The 15,329-nt window shown below is 65.0% G+C and overlaps 2 protein-coding genes across 2 annotated transcripts; both read left to right on the forward strand.

Moving 5' to 3' along the window:
• Window positions 1–5,297: 5,297 nt before the first annotated feature.
• Window positions 5,298–7,420, forward strand: EMIHUDRAFT_52098 (hypothetical protein; the record flags this gene model as incomplete). The annotated part of the gene is made up of 6 exons (XM_005759822.1): window positions 5,298–5,746; window positions 5,883–5,973; window positions 6,275–6,516; window positions 6,765–6,787; window positions 6,946–7,190; window positions 7,268–7,420. Coding segments are annotated over 6 exons (1,203 nt in total), but the record flags the coding sequence as incomplete, so codon positions are not given.
• Window positions 7,421–10,630: 3,210 nt separating this feature from the next.
• On the forward strand, window positions 10,631–13,261 carry EMIHUDRAFT_106499 (hypothetical protein; the record flags this gene model as incomplete). Its single annotated transcript, XM_005759823.1, has 1 exon — window positions 10,631–13,261. The coding sequence occupies one exon, from the start codon at window positions 10,631–10,633 to the stop codon at window positions 13,259–13,261; it is 2,631 nt and encodes an 876-aa protein (XP_005759880.1).
• Between the last annotated feature and the right edge of the window lie 2,068 nt (window positions 13,262–15,329).

Genomic DNA, 15,329 nt, shown 5'->3' on the forward strand with positions numbered 1-15,329 from the left:
CGAAGCATGAACCGTTCTAGCTCTCGCCAGGGTCCTACCGCGTCGCTCACAACCGCTCAGCGCACACAGAGTTGCTGCTGTGTGTGTATATTGCACGCCGGCGGCACTACATCCACCTCGAACCTCGTGCCTCCGAGACGCGTGCTGTTTTTTTCGTGACGTTTCGTGAGACACTTTTGTGCCGTGTGTCTTTTGCCCTTTTCACTCATGTTGTGGCGAGCTTGATCAAAATGCATACCTTTACCTACGTAAGGTACGCATACATCTCGACTTCTCCGTCAACCGTCTCTGAGCGCGGCGCGCGAGAGACGAACTTGTGTAGCTGTGGAGTAGAAGCACGTGATCTCACTCTGTGTCATCTCTAGAGTCTACGCGCACGGTATCGCCGCTGCGGCTTGCCCGGCTTGGCAGCGAGGGGTGCAAACCATCTGGGTGCACCTCGCAGGGTAGACTCGACCGAGGATGAGAGGGGAGGCGGAAGCGCAGCAGCAACCGACGGGAACCTCTCCACGAGCGCGGCGCAGACCTGCGGGTAGGAAGTGGGTGGTCAACCTCGTGGAGGGTCCCGAGGGGTGGAAAACGACCCGGATCGCCTTGCGAGGTGTCCCTCGCCCGCGCGGGAGCGAAGAGAGGCTGTCGTGAAGCGCCAGCAGTGCCCCTCGCCCGCAGGCACTCTCGCCGCCCTGGCGCGACTCGAGCTCGCGGTGCTGGCGGTACATACGCTTTAGCCTGCCGGAGGGCACCAGGCGGAGTGAGATCGGAATGACGGATCAGGAAAGGCTCGACGCCTGCCTGCGGCGGGTCCGTTGCTCGTCCTTCGCGGTGAGGACAACCTCGGCAGAGCGCCTGCTGCCTCTCCCACCGCCGCGGTGCGAGTTCGACGGCGCAGCCTGTGCCGACGTTGTAGCAGCGACTGATTGCAAGCGATCCACAGTCGCAGGGAGGCGCGGCAGCAGCCCATCCACCGTCGCACGACACCACCGCCGCGACACCGCTCGGCCGAGCCGATGCTCTAGTTCCGCGTGTAGCTCGCGCAGGGTAGTGGACGACAAGTCCGTGTCTGCTAGGAGGGCCGACAGCACAGCGTCCGGGGAGGGACAGGAGGGACAGGAGGGACAGGACCTCGCGGCCATCTTGACGTGCCCAAGCGCTGCCAATCTCGAGTTTTTCTCTGCGAGAGGTAGTGTTATCGGACACGGCTCCGGGCTCTGATGCTGTGAGCCCCGGACCCTCCTTGCGAAGCACACACGCCGGTGTGGAAGGGGGAAGTCCGGAATCGCCGAGAGCAGCGCGTGGGAGCATGGCCTCGCGCTGGGAAAACTCTTTTGTCCTACTCACTCTTAGCCTTGAAGTACAACGACCTGGGTGTGAGCCAAGTCCGTGGCTAAGTCGAGTTGGGGCAGCGAGCGGCCTGTCAGGTCGACTCGCCCATGCCCAGCCCGCTTGTGGCTGCCCCGACACATGGCCTCTGGTGGACCTTGCTGGGCAAGGTCCACTTCGGCTAAATTCACGCCCCAAACGCTACTATTTGCTCAGGCCAAGTCCAGGCACACTAGAGGACTGCCTGAGCTCACAGGGGCATGTACTACTTACTATATTCACACCTACTATGCTGTTTTCACACCGATCATAATACGCGATCGCGCAGATCACCCCCTCAACGCCTGCACGGAAGATGGCTGACGTGGTGGGGTTGCACAACGACAGCTAGCCCCTTGGTAGGGCTTGTCATGAGCGGTCGCGTTGCTGACTTGGCCACTTTTAGGCGATCATGAAGCTGGCCAACGGGTGGAAAATGCTTGCTGCCAGTGGCTTCGTCATGAGGTCAGCCAGCTGGCCCTGTGTCCGAATATGGTACAGGTACACTCGCTTTGCCTCCTTGACTTGCTCGCGGAGGAAAGCAATTTTCGTTGCGACGTGCTTCATCCGTTTGGACGAGGTATTGCCGTCCGAAAGAAGGACCGCCGCTTTATTGTCGCAGTAGACTGGCATGGGCAGCCCGAGTTCTTTGACCGAGTGTTTGTCGAGGAAGTCGGGAAGCTTCTCCAACATGAAGGTTTCGGTGTCCGAGAGTGCGATCCCCGTTTGTACCGCCTTGGTTGCGATGTCCCATTCACCCTCGGCGGTTGAGATCGGCGTGGACCGGAGCCGTCCTGAGTGCCAGCTAACGAGGTCCTCGTTCTGGTAGATGCAGAAACCAGCTTGCGGCTTCTCCCCGCCATGCGAGGCGTCGGGGAAGATCTTGGGCGTGAATGGGTTAACGTCCACCTCGCGCAGCTCGGTGTATTCGAGGATGTGGTTGTTTAGCTCACCCGTTGCGTCGCGGCGGTAGGTTAGAGCCTTCGAGCTGGTCTTGGCCAGGTACTCGACTACCCCAATCGCACATTTGAAGTGACGCTCTCCTCCAGCCGAGACGAACTTGGAAAGGAGAGAATGGGCGAGGGCGATGTCGGGGCGCGAGATGGTTGCGAGCCATCCGAGCTTACCCACCAGTGCGGCATATTGAGGATGAATCATTTCGCCTTCTTCGAGGGGCGTGAGATTGCTGATATCCTCGGTACATGGCACGACACGACGCGATGGAGCGGGCTTCTTCGTGATGGCACGCGCCACATGTTGCGCAGCCTTGTCCGAGGCGGCCTCCGCCTTGGCGGCATCGGGAGAGATGAAGAGAGTGCCCTCAGCCTTGCGCCAGCGGGCGAGCTCCTTGTTCCACTCGGGCCCATTCCCTGCTCCTCCCATTGCCTGCTCCTTGACATAGTGGAGCGCGCCGCCCTTGTTGACAATGACTGTGCGGCTCGCGGTGCCGGGCACATGGTCCGGGGGAGGCTCCGACGGCTTCGAGAGGGGCATCTCGTGAGCGGAATCTTGCTGCTTCCGAAAGGTCCCGTGGAAGAGAGCACGTGAGCGGAGGAAGCCGAAGAGGTACTGGAAGGCAAGGCCAGTCAGCGCCTTGGCGTAGTCGCCGCCAGTGGTAGTGGTGTCGAGCGCGAACCCTTGAATGAAAAGGTGACTCCAGTGTTCCAACCGCACTTGTTGAAAGGAATTGAGTCGGTTGGTGAGGTCTGCTCCGGCAGTGAGCCGAGCAGGCGCTGCACTGCTCCAAGCGCTTGCTCAACCGGCTCTCCACCGATAGTAGAAGTGAAGGTGGCGAGAGACTCACTGATGGTGTCTCCTGCAAGCACCGAGTACGCAGTCGCATCGAGACCGGCATTCTTGCAGAGCTGTACCTCTTGGCCGAGTAGCCGCACCCCGTCACTGAAGGAGATGCATGGCGGCTGCCCGGCAGCACTGGATTTGAAGGTGCCGACTGCAGAGACCCTCTCAGGAGGGCCCTGGCCCGATGTCTTGCGCACCGGCCAACGGCTTTGGAGGCTCTTTGTTGAGGCGGAGCATGCTTTGCGAGGTGTCCTCTGGAACTGCTCCGCGAGCAAGCGGAACTCCCTTGCAAGGTGTAACGGTTGTCGGTTTCTCGATAGTAGTAACCGCTTCGGATAATCCTTCGATGGACTTGCACACGCTATAAGGTGTGTCCGGAGAGCGCTCCGGAATGTTTTCCGAGAGACCTCCCGAGGGAAGGTCTTGTGTGCGCTGCTTCTTGGCAAGCAGCATTTGGCGGAGGTCAGCGCTTGAGCGCGACCCTACCGCCGCTACCAATCTGCGAGAGGTAGTGTTATCGGACACGGCTCCGGGCTCTGATGCTGTGAGCCCCGGACCCTCCTTGCGAAGCACACACGCCGGTGTGGAAGGGGGAAGTCCGGAATCGCCGAGAGCAGCGCGTGGGAGCATGGCCTCGCGCTGGGAAAACTCTTTTGTCCTACTCACTCTTAGCCTTGAAGTACAACGACCTGGGTGTGAGCCAAGTCCGTGGCTAAGTCGAGTTGGGGCAGCGAGCGGCCTGTCAGGTCGACTCGCCCATGCCCAGCCCGCTTGTGGCTGCCCCGACACATGGCCTCTGGTGGACCTTGCTGGGCAAGGTCCACTTCGGCTAAATTCACGCCCCAAACGCTACTATTTGCTCAGGCCAAGTCCAGGCACACTAGAGGACTGCCTGAGCTCACAGGGGCATGTACTACTTACTATATTCACACCTACTATGCTGTTTTCACACCGATCATAATACGCGATCGCGCAGTTTCTTCCTGGCTGTTGTGGCTCTTGCGGACATTCCCGTAGGATTTTTCTCTTCGACTTCGCAGGGTTGTTTCTTTCAACCTCTCTGTGAAACATGTGGGCGCCGCCCCTCGTGCGACCAGCGGTGCTTTCGATCTTTGAGATTGAGCTCGCGACCTTTTGCACGCATCATCTTCAGATCCTCGAATCTCCGGAGGAGACAAAAATCCCCCCGATCTCGCGCGATGCGATCCAACAACCTCCGTCATACTTTGCACGTTTATGTAGGCTCGTACGCCGCTTGTAGGGGGAGTGGGTTGACGCTCGTCGCGGAGGGAACGCCCGGCGCAGGCAGAGGCGCGCAGGATACCGAGGATCCCGTTGAGCAGTGGACGGAGGCTCGCCTCTCCGTAAGAGGACGACGACGCGTGTGCTGAATGTTGCTGGACACGAGAGATGGGACTGCGTCCCGCCCCCGCTTGCCCTGCCTCATTCATTCGCGAGCGGCCTCTCTCTCGTTTTATTCTGTGACGGCGCCGACGCCTGCCGGATTGTTGTTGCCTGCCGGCCGATCCTTTGATCTCGCGGCTTCTCATGCAGCTTCTCTTCCCGGCCCCTCCAACTTGTCGTGAAGAAAGAAAGAAAAGCAATACCCCAGGGAGCCGTGTAGCGTGTTGTGAGATGCGACCAAGAATTGGCTATAGGGCTGCAGAAGCCGCGTATACCAGTCGTTCTTCACACGGCCATCCGCGCAGAGCAGATCGTCAATGAGCTTGCCTGCGGCGAGCGCCGCGGTCGAGTCCACGCTCCACGCGGACGGAGCTAAGTAAGTAAGACCTAAGATAAGTGCCTCGCCGTCCTCGCAGGAGTCGCTTAGGCGGCTCCCGTGGTTAACCTGTGTTAGTGAGTGCCAGTGCGCGCCAGTCCCGTGCCTTGTGTGTGATAAATCGGAACACTCAACAACCGCGAAATTTCTTACGCGGGAGGGCAACTTCTTGTGGCGCGCGACGCTTGTCCTATACAGCCCAGCACCAGAAGAGATGTCTGTCACAGGCGCGCAGATAGAGGCTCCTTCCTCCGCGGAGACTCACCGCACGCACGACGCGGAGGTGGTGGTTGACGATGACGACGACGACGATCCTTCAGCCGGCGCCGCGGGCCCCGTCTCCTTTTGGCCGCACCGCTTCAGCTGGCGTAAGCTCTGGCGGTTTACGGGCCCGGGTTGGCTGATGTCGCTCGCCTACCTAGACCCGGGCAACCTCGAGAGCGATTTGCAGCAGGGGGGCTACACTGGCTACCAGCTCCTGTGGGTGCTCTGGTGGGCGACGGTGATGGGCTTCTTACTGCAGGAGATGGTGGCGCGGCTAGGCATCGTGGCTGGGCGCGACCTTGCACAGACGGTGCGCTCCGAGTATCCACGGTGGCTGTGCTACGTTGTGTATGTGATGATGGAGTGCGCCGTCATCGGCGCGGATATTCAAGAGGTCGTGGGCTCCGCGATCGCGCTCAACCTGCTGACCGGGGGCTTTGTGCCGGTCGTGGTGGGCTGCGCCATCACTGCGCTCGACACGTTCACCTTCCTGGCGGTGGAGTACTTGGCGCGCGAGGACGGAGCGCGCTGGTCCCGCCACCTGTCCCCCCCCCACACCCCGCCTGCCACGCCTCGTAGGGCGTGCGCTACCTCGAGGCGCTCATCTGCGTCCTCATCGGCGAGATGGCTTGCCTTCCGCGTCAGATGTGAACGGCGTCTCTTCACACCTTCAGCTGAGAGTAGGCACGATGGCGGCCTGCTTCTTCGTCAACTGGGGGCAGAGCTCCACCGACGGCGCTGCGCTGCTGAAGGGCTGGGCCGCGCCGCTCGTCCCATCGTATGGCCTGACGCAGGCCGGCACTGCCTACCCTTGACCCTTACCCTTACCCTACCCCTACCCTAACCCCTCGTATGGCCTGACGCAGGCCGGCACTGCCTACCCTTGACCCTTACCCTTACCCTTACCCTACCCCTAACCCATCGTATGGCCTGACGCAGGCCGGCACTGCCTACCCCTGACCCTTACCCTACCCCTACCCCCAACCCTCGTGCGGCCTGACGCAGGCCGGCACTGCCTACCCCTGACCCTTACCCTTACCCTACCCCCAACCCTCGTGCGGCCTGACGCAGGCCGTCAGCGCGATCGGCGCAGTCATCATGCCGCACAACCTCTACTTGCACTCGAGCCTGGTGCTCTCGCGCAAGGTGCAGCGCGCGTCCAAGCAGAAGGTGTACGACGCGATCTGGTACGCGCGCATCGAGTCCGCCGGGGCGCTGCTCGTCGCGTTCCTCATCAATCTGGCGGTGGTGGCGACGAACGCCAACCGCTTCTTCTCGGCCGACTGCGCCGAGATCGAGCAGGGCCCATACGCGTGCATGAGCCAGGCGAGAGGAGCCTTCTAGGAACCTTCTAGGCCCGTACGCGCATGAGCCAGGCGAGAGGAGCGAGCGAGAGGAGCCGAGAGGCGGCCGAGGCACAGCCGGGCCAGCGCGGGGCGGGACGTCGGCCCGCGCCCCGCAGCCCTCCCCCCCGGGGGGCCACCCTCGCCCCTCCACCACCCTCGCCCCTCGCCCTCGCCCCTCGGCTACCCAGGCGGCCTTCGACCAGTCTGACCTCGAGCGTGCCGACGGCATGGGCGGGCCGTGCAACTTTACAGGCGACGCGACGGGGCAAGGCGTGTGTGGAGAGCTCGGCCTGCGGGCAGAGGGGTTCGCGCTGCAGCACTCCCTCGGCGACGCGGCCCTGTTCGTCTGGGTGCTCGGCGGGACCTTCCCCGAACTGTCTCGGAAGCTTCCTGTAGGCGACGCGGCCCTGTACGTCTGGGCGCTCGGGCTGTTTGCGGCCGGCCAGTCGTCGACGATGGTGTGCACCTACGCCGGGCAAGTGATCATGGGCGGCATGGTCCAGATCAAGCTGCGCCCGTGGAAGCAGATTGCGATGACGAGAGCCCTCGCCCTCGGGCCGGCGCTCGCGGTGGCGGTGAGCACGTACGGCGACCAGCGGCTCTTCAACCGGATAAACGAGTACCTGAACGTGCTGCAGTCGGTCCTCCCCTCGCCCGATGCCGCGGCGGTGCTGCGAAGGTGCGATCGGCGTCCCATTGACACCTGAGCTGTGAGCAGGTCCTCCTCCCCTTCGCCATGCTGCCCGCGCTCCACTTCACGCGCTCCACGCGCATCCTCGGCTGCTTCGCCTCGGGCGGCCTCTACTCGTACCTCACTTTTGCGCTCGCCGCGCTGGTCATCGCGGTCAACATCGTGCTCGTCGTCGAGTTTGTCGACGTCATGCCCGTGGGCGCCGTCGTCGCGGTCTGCGTCTTCGGTGTCTTCTACTTTTGGATCTGCGCCCGATTGGTCGTGGACGACCCAATCGCACGCGCTCAGCAGCTCTTTACTCGCGGCACCGCTGCTCGCCGCCTCGTCCGCGACCACCCGACCGTGCGAACGGCAGCCTCTGCCCGGGAGGCGATGCTGGAGTCGTACCCAGCCCTTCAGGCGACCTCTTGGGCTGTAGGCCGCAGCCGACCCCGTCGCAGCTCCACCGCCCGTCGACGACGCCCGCGGCGACGGCTAGGTCGGCGCAGTGGCAGAAACCGCCGCAGCTGCAGACAGCGCGCACTCCTAGCTACTACGTGTTGTCGCTTGTTGTCCCCGTACGTTCTTGTCCGTATCATCGGTGTGAGTGTTGCGCTGCCGCGGCGCGTGGCGTTGGGCGTGACGAGGTGGCGGTTTCTTGTTGAGATCGGTCTCGGCCGCAGAGATACAGTTTTTTATTTTTTACCCGTCGCAGCGTCAGCGCGACAGGGACCCAATCAAACACTAAACACGACACTCCACCACGACCCTCTCGCGCGCACTTTCGCTCGCGCGCGAGCCGCGCGAGACTCTCGCGCGGACTGCGGAGTGCGGTCTCCGACGAGAGCAGGTGTCCAGGCCGAGCGTTTTTGATCTCTCGGTAAGTGGGGGGCCGAGCCGCCTCGGGGTGGCGGGCGGGCGGGCGTGTTGAAAAACAGAAAACAGAAAACAGAGGGGGGCCAGGGCCCCCACTACGATTAGACACACGCACCTGGCTCCTGGGACAAGGCGAGAACGCGCAGCATGTGCAGTACCGTTCAGCGGAGGGGGGGGGGGGAGCCGAGGGGGCGACGTCCCGACACGGCAGCTTGGAGCTGATCCCGGGAGAGAGAGAGACGAGCGATGGCACGCCCCCAATGACCCTAGACAGACATGACGAGCCGACAGCGATGCAGCGGCAGCGAAGGCGGCGAGGAGAGCCCGCGCTGCAGAGCTCCGCCGGGCGGCAGCAGAGACATCGGCGGACGGGGGAGCACGGGACACGTCGGCATAGGAGCCAGGGGGGTGGGAGAGTTGAGTCGTGCAGCAGCACCGTCTCGGCAGCGAGGCCGACGATGGCGACGGCGGCGACGTAGGCGAGACGGTGGCGAGGGTGGCGACGGTCACGATGAAGGTGGCTTGACGAAATGGATGACGCCATCGCGCAACATGACATCCTCGATGTCGTCGTCCTCTAGGGACTAGGCGGCGCGCAGCGCCGCTCTCGCAGGCTGGTTTTGACGGTTTCTACACTTTGTTTTTGTTTTCAGTCTAGGGGGCCCGACCCCCTCAGAGGCGGCGGGCGGGCGCCCACTTACCGAGAGATCAAAAACGCTCGGCCCCCCCACCGCGGCGTGCGCGGTGCGCGCGGCGTGCGCAGCCCGGGGGCCGCGCGACATGTGCGATATATGTGCGCGTGCCGCGTGTTGCGAGAGGGACGCTGTAGTAAGCGTAGACAATGAGAGCGGGGACCACGAGCTCGGTCACTGTCACACGGCCACGACCTTACGGGCCCGCCCAGACGCAGAGAGAGGACACAGAGAGAGCTGGCCGACCCGGCGACCCGCGACCGCGCACACTCTAGGACTCTCTAGCTCCAGGTCATCACGCACGCGCACGCACATGCAGTACAAAGCGATAGACGCCAACGCAACATGGACATGGAGACACGACATGCATCACATGGGCATGCATCAAACATAGCTTTCGTAGCGGCCGGCCCAGCTGGTCGGCAGCGATGAGTCCAAAAGCAGAACTGGGCGTCCCGGTGGACGCAAGGAGAGAAGTCAACTGTGGCCAAAGTAGCGGTCGATGAGCTGCTCAATGCACTCCTCGCGCGAACCCGCGTTCTCCGCGAGAGCGCACAGGGTCGAATGCGGCAGCCGTGCCTGTCGCGCGGCCGTGAGGAGTTATTGGCGGTGGGTCGGCGTGATCACTCGCCGGGCGGTAGGCCGAAAGGGCGGCTCGGCATCCTTGCATCTAGGCAGCGCACCAGCACTTCGTGCGGCTCGTTCAGCTTCAGGAGCCAGACCAGGCGCTTCATGTGCAAGCCGTCGGGGGAGACGGACAGGCCGAGCGCCGAGAGCGCCGATGCAAGCACCTCTTCTGGCACCTCCCGCAGCCGCTGCGCAAAGGTCTGCCGCCGCACCGCTGGCTGACGGTCCACCGTCGGGGCAACCGGCTCGACCCGACCCGGCCTTGCGGTCGGTGTCTGGAGGTGTAGCCGGACCTTTGGTGATGACGGCGGCGGCGGCAGCTTTGGCGGCACCGTGGGTGTCAAGGGCCGCAGCGGGGGCGGTGAGGGGTCGAGAGGGCTCGCAGCCAGAGGTGCTCTGGCACTGATAACGGCAGGGCAGGAACGCGGTCGGCTGCGCGCAATCGATGAGAGGTCTGGCGAAGGCGGGCGTTTGGTGCGAAGTGCCATTTTGAGGACCAACGCAACATGCACGGCGGGCAGGCTGCACAAACCTGCGACAATGAAATGGGACGAAGATTTTGGATCTTTGCCCCCCCCGACCCCCCCCCCAGAGAAAAAACAACTGCGGCTGCTGCTTCTTCGCGTGCTGGGGAAAGAAATAAAATGGCTTAGGACTGGCAAACCGTCACCACACGGCACACTTTCCCAGCACTTTCCCAGAAAGTGCGCGAGCGAGGCCGAGGGGCGAGGCTAGCGCCTAGCCGTCCTCACGTCCGCTTTCCATGGCGGCCCGCTGCTCCTATTGCCTCCAGTTTCCTGCCCCTGCGTAGGGGAAACCCGGCGAGCCTGGGGAACTAGGAATTCGTTCGGAACTAGCCGGGGCGCCCCGGGGCAGTCTAGCAGTCTAGGGGGCAGTCGCCAGTCGGAGAAGGTGAAGGGCAACTCCGTGCACTGACGGTCGGCCGTCAGAAAACACGCCTGCGAGAGAGAGAGAGAGCTCTCGCCTGCGTGGACCGCGTTACACCAATCCTCGCTACCCAACGCGGCATAAGGATATCCACCTCGATCGAGAACCTCTTGGAGCACTTGGAGTGCAGTCATTAACCTCACATCCAGGGCCGGGGAGCTATGAAGCGCACCCAGCGGGCCGTATGATCGGCATCGGGCTGCGGGAGAGGTGGCGATTTTTTTCTTTTTTCCCGCCCCTGCACAACCGCTTCATCGTCCGGGTGTGTATGTTGCAGCCAGCCAACGCCGAGTCGTCCGCGGACCTCACAGCCAACGCCGCTGCGCCGAGCGGTGAGCTCGACTTCACCTCTCGCCTCCCGTCCGCGTGGCGCGTCGGCGCCATCATTGGCGGCACGGGCTCGGGCAAGACACGCGCGATCGAGGCGCTGCGGGCGGCTGGGCTGGTCGATGCCACCGCACCTTACGAGTGGCCAACCGACTCCGCGATTGTGAGCGCCATCGCCGCGAGTCATCTCGTCCGGCAGGCCGCCGGGAAGGGCACCCTCGCGAGTGTCTGGTCGCAGCAGGTGAATGCAGGTCCGCCGGAGAGCGTGTGTGCCGAGCTTGCGATGGGGCGGCTCGGCTGCGTCGGGCTCAACTCGCTGCCCGTGTGGCTGCGGCCCTACCAAGCGCTATCCAACGGGCAGCGCGCCCGAGCCTCCATCGCTGTCTCGCTGACGAGCCGAACCGCGGTGGACGACTTTGGCTCCACTGTCGACGCGCAGAACGCCTCGGTGTGCGCCGCTGGCATCGCCCGCTCGGTGCGGCGCAAAGGGCTGCACAGCGTCGTCGTAGCCTCGGTGCACACGGAGCTCTTGCCGTGGCTAGGGGCGGACTGGGTGCTCTTCCCGGCGACAGGGGCACTTCACATCAACCCTAACCCGGGCGCGAAGCCGGCGGTGCTGGTGCGGTACGACGAAGAGGTCACGGACGCGGCTTTCGTGGCCGGGCTCAGCCGCCCGGTCGCACCGCCGCCGCTCGAGCGCGCGACGAGAACGTGCGCTGCCGCGGCTATCTTTGGGCAGACTGGCGCAGCACCGCCGCAGAGGTTTGTGTCCAAGGTGAGGGTCGACGCCGCGACTGAGGCTGCCGCCGTCGCCTTCGAGATTCGCTTCGACGGCACCTCGGCCGAGTTTGTGGTGCCGGCCTTGCCGCCCCTGCCGCCTGAATGGCGCATCGGGCTGCTGGTCGGCGAGTCCGGCTCCGGCAAGTCCTCTCTGCTGCGCACGATGCGCCCCGATGCGGGCGCTGCTTTCGCGGCGCTCGGCGGCGAGGGCGATGACTCAGCCGCCTGGCCGGCGGACGCGCCCGCAGCCTCTGCACTGCGGGGCGGCGCCTCTGCGGTGGCGGCGTTTGGCGGCAGCGCCATCGCTGCCGCCGCGCAGAGCCGCCCGTTTGGCGCCCTCTCGCGCGGCGAGCGCACGGTCGTCGCACTCGCAAGGCTGTGCGAAGAGGCGGGCGGAGAGTCGCACGAGGGGTCTGGCGCAGAGCCGACCGTGGCAGACGAGTTCACGTCCTTCGTCGACAGGTCGACGGCGGCCGCCGCCGCCGCCGCCACCCGCGCCGCGTGGCTCCGGCGAGGCAGCGGCCGACTGGTGTGCGCCAGCGTGCACGAGGATGTGCTCCCCGCGCTGCTCCCCGACTGGTCCTTCGACCTCAAGACGCGCAAGCTGACCGTCTACTCGTGGGACCCGCGCGACCTGCTTCGCCCGACGCCTGCGCCGCCGCCCACGCCGTCACCTGCGCAGGTCCACCCGGAGCCCGCGAGTCTCTTCGCCCCGCCTGCAGTCGAGGTTCTGGTGCGGCAGACCATGAAGCAGCCGAACGAGCTCGAGGTGGCTCGCAAGGCGGGCGACCGCGAGGCGGTGGATTACAAGCTGCGCCTCTGGGACCGGTTCAAGGCGCACCACTACATGGACTCAGGGCTCAACCCGGCGGCCACGTGCGCCGTCGCGAGGTGGGGGCGCACGCCGGTGGGCTTCGTCGCCACGATGCCGCAGCCCGGCAGATTCGGTTTCGACCCGCGGCTGCTCTGCCGCGAGCACCGACTCGTCGTGCTGCCCGAGTTCCAGGGCCTCGGGATCGGATCGCGCCTCTCGGACGCGACAGCCGCGCGCTTCGTGCGGCGCGGCAAGCGGTACACCTCGAGGAGCGGCCACTTGACGCTCCGCGTGCACCGCGAGCGCTCGCCGCTCTGGAAAGCGCCCGACTGGCAGGGCGAGCACGGCCGCAAAGCGGCAGACAAGGGCATGGGCTTCGAGAAGAAGGGGCGAAAGGTGCCGGCATCGGCGGCGGCGGGAGCCGACGCCGATGCCAAGGACCGGACTCTCTTCTCGTTCGAGTACGTGGGGACGAAGGAGGAGCAGGCGGAGAGCCGTGCCGCCGCCGCAGCAGGACTGGACAAGACGGCATCTTCTCCCGCCGCCACATCGGCCTCTGGCACCGCCGCCGCCCTGTCCGCCGGCGCTGCCATCGCCGCAACCCCTGGCGCCGCCGGCAAGCGCTCGGCCTCCGCAGAGGCGCCCGACCTCCCTCTGGCCAAGCGCGCAGCCGGCGTTGCCTCCGACCCTGTCGACCTCGAGGACGAGTCGCAGCGGGCGGCGCCGCCGGCGCGCAGCGCCAAGCAGGTCGGCCTCGCGGCCTTCTTCTCCTGCGCCGGCCCGGGCTCCGCTTCGGCCCCCGCTGTGCCTGCGCCGTCGCGGCCTCGCCCGCCGCTGCTGCCACGCCCCGCGGCCAGCTCGCCCGCTGCCGCGCCCGCGCCGAAGAAGGAGCCGGGGCAGCGCAAGGTCTACAAGTGCAGCCAGTGCCACAAGCCGAAGAAGGGTTGCGGCTGCGAGCGGAAGAGCAAGAGCAAGTGAGGGCTTGGGCAGGGCGCAACGCACGCCGCGGCGCGCGGCCCGCGGGCCGGGCGAGTCCTCGTTAGGGCGAGTCGTCCCATTTTGCATTTACTGGAAGCATGCACGCGCGCGGACGCGCAGCAGTGCGGCGAAATCGATGGCGCTCGGCTGAGTGAGCAGCGGGGGGGACACGTGTGTGGTGTGAGTCCACGGATCGTTCTCTTTGACGACATGACAAGCTGAAGTACAAAAAACTCTATATACAAAGGGCAAAGCGGCAGCTGGCAGGGGGGTGGGGGGGTGCGGCTGCGGGCAGCCGCGCCGTCAATTAATGTACCAGGACGCCTCCCTCGGTCGACACCCGCCCGTCGGCAGGCGAGTAGTCTCCGAGTGCTAGTCGGCACAGGCCCATATGACACACCCCGGCTTGTGCGAATACGGCACTGGCCTCGTGAAGCTGATCGGCGCCCTGATCTCCCACGCGTAGGTCGTTCGGTACGGCAGCGCAGCGCCGCTCACGCAGTGCTCGGGCGCGCGCCGCACCCACTCGGAGGAGGGGAGCGGGCCGTGGCACGCCACGAACTCGACCGAGCCTGCCGGCGCGTGACGGAGAGGGGCGCGTGTGGGGACGGGGTTCAGGGGTCGGCGGGCCCGCGGGGAGCGTGCGGGTGGCACCAAAGACAAGCCCGCCGGCGCCAGAGAGCGCGAGGTAGAAGCGTTCGCCGGAGGGCTTCGCGCAGCGCGTGCCGCGGATCTGCCGCAGGGAGGCGGGGCGAAGGTCTGTAGGGTGGGCCGGCTCCGCCCATGGCCCACCACTGCGGCCTCCAACCTCGAGTGTCTTGACGCCGTCGAGGATGAGCGAGAGCCACGGGTTTTGAATGATGAGAATACTCGCGCCCGACTGAGGCGCAGGGAGGCCAGGCGTGAGCGGTTAGGACAGCAGTGATCGGGGCGGTGGGACGACGCCTCGAGCGGCGCTCCGTCGGCGAGCACCAGCGGCAAGATTGGCGGCCGCAGCGAGCACAGCGGAACAAATTTGGAGGGCGCTCGTGCCAACTTGCTCGCGCTGCTTTCGAGCAGAGCTGGATCGCGGTGCGCCGGGCCCGCGCCAGCGGTTGCCGCTTCCAGCCCAGTGAGTGCCGGTGAGCCAGATCGTGGTTTCTTAGCGGCGTGGCAGGGCTCCGCCAGCGGCTGGCACGGCTGCAGCGGCTCGGCCAGCGACCCAGCCTGGCCGCGGCGGCGCAAGCTGTACGTCATGAGCTTCACAACGCCCGGATCGTTCAAGCACGTCTCTGAACTGGCACGCCAGCACCTCGAGCGCGCCGCTGAAAAAGATGTTTTTTGTGGACTCTAAAAGGAAAAAAGCAAAGACATGACGCCAAACACACGATTGCACGCACCGCACCGCACCCAGCACCCCCCCGCCGCCCCCCCGACCCCCGCCCCGCCTAGGTGGGAAAGAGATGAGGAGATGGGACAGCGAAGGAGGAGCCCAAACACGTATGGGAGGTTTCGTTGATGCGCCACGCTGCCCGGCGTCTCTCACTTTCCGGGACAGCCCCGCCCTTGTGAGGCAGGAAAGTGACGGCTACCCCGTACGCCCTGTTGCTTCTACTGGCCGCCAACTCGCGACGCGCCGAAAAAAAAGACTTTGATTATTGGGGTTTTTTTATTTTTTAATGTATGTGGCTCTTACGTACATTCCCGGAGGAGGACTGCTGTTTTTACACTCGCGCGCGCGCACACTGGACGAAAAAGATTTTTTTGTGGACAGGATTTCGGATTCCTGCTTCGCTCTAGAGTCTAGTGTGTCTTCACGCCGCGCCGATGGTTGTCAGAGCTCCTCCCTGGGTGCCCTTTTCGCCGCGCGTCCAGTCCGAGTCGCCACCCTCCTCGTCTTGTCGCGCTGCTTCTCCGTCGGCAGCGCGAGCTCGCCCCGCGCTGCGGCCGCCTCCGCCCTCGCTGCCACCTCCTCCCTCGAGCCCTGCGTCTCTAGCCCGGCCCGCTCGAGCAGCGCCCGCAGCTTGACGGTGGGCAAGCCGTGCACCGGGCTCGCCGCCGCCGCCGCCGCTGGCTCGGCCGTTGATGG

Source organism: Emiliania huxleyi (assembly GCF_000372725.1).
Source record: "Emiliania huxleyi CCMP1516 unplaced genomic scaffold EMIHUscaffold_79, whole genome shotgun sequence".
NCBI classification, from domain to species: Eukaryota; Haptophyta; order Isochrysidales; family Noelaerhabdaceae; genus Emiliania; species Emiliania huxleyi.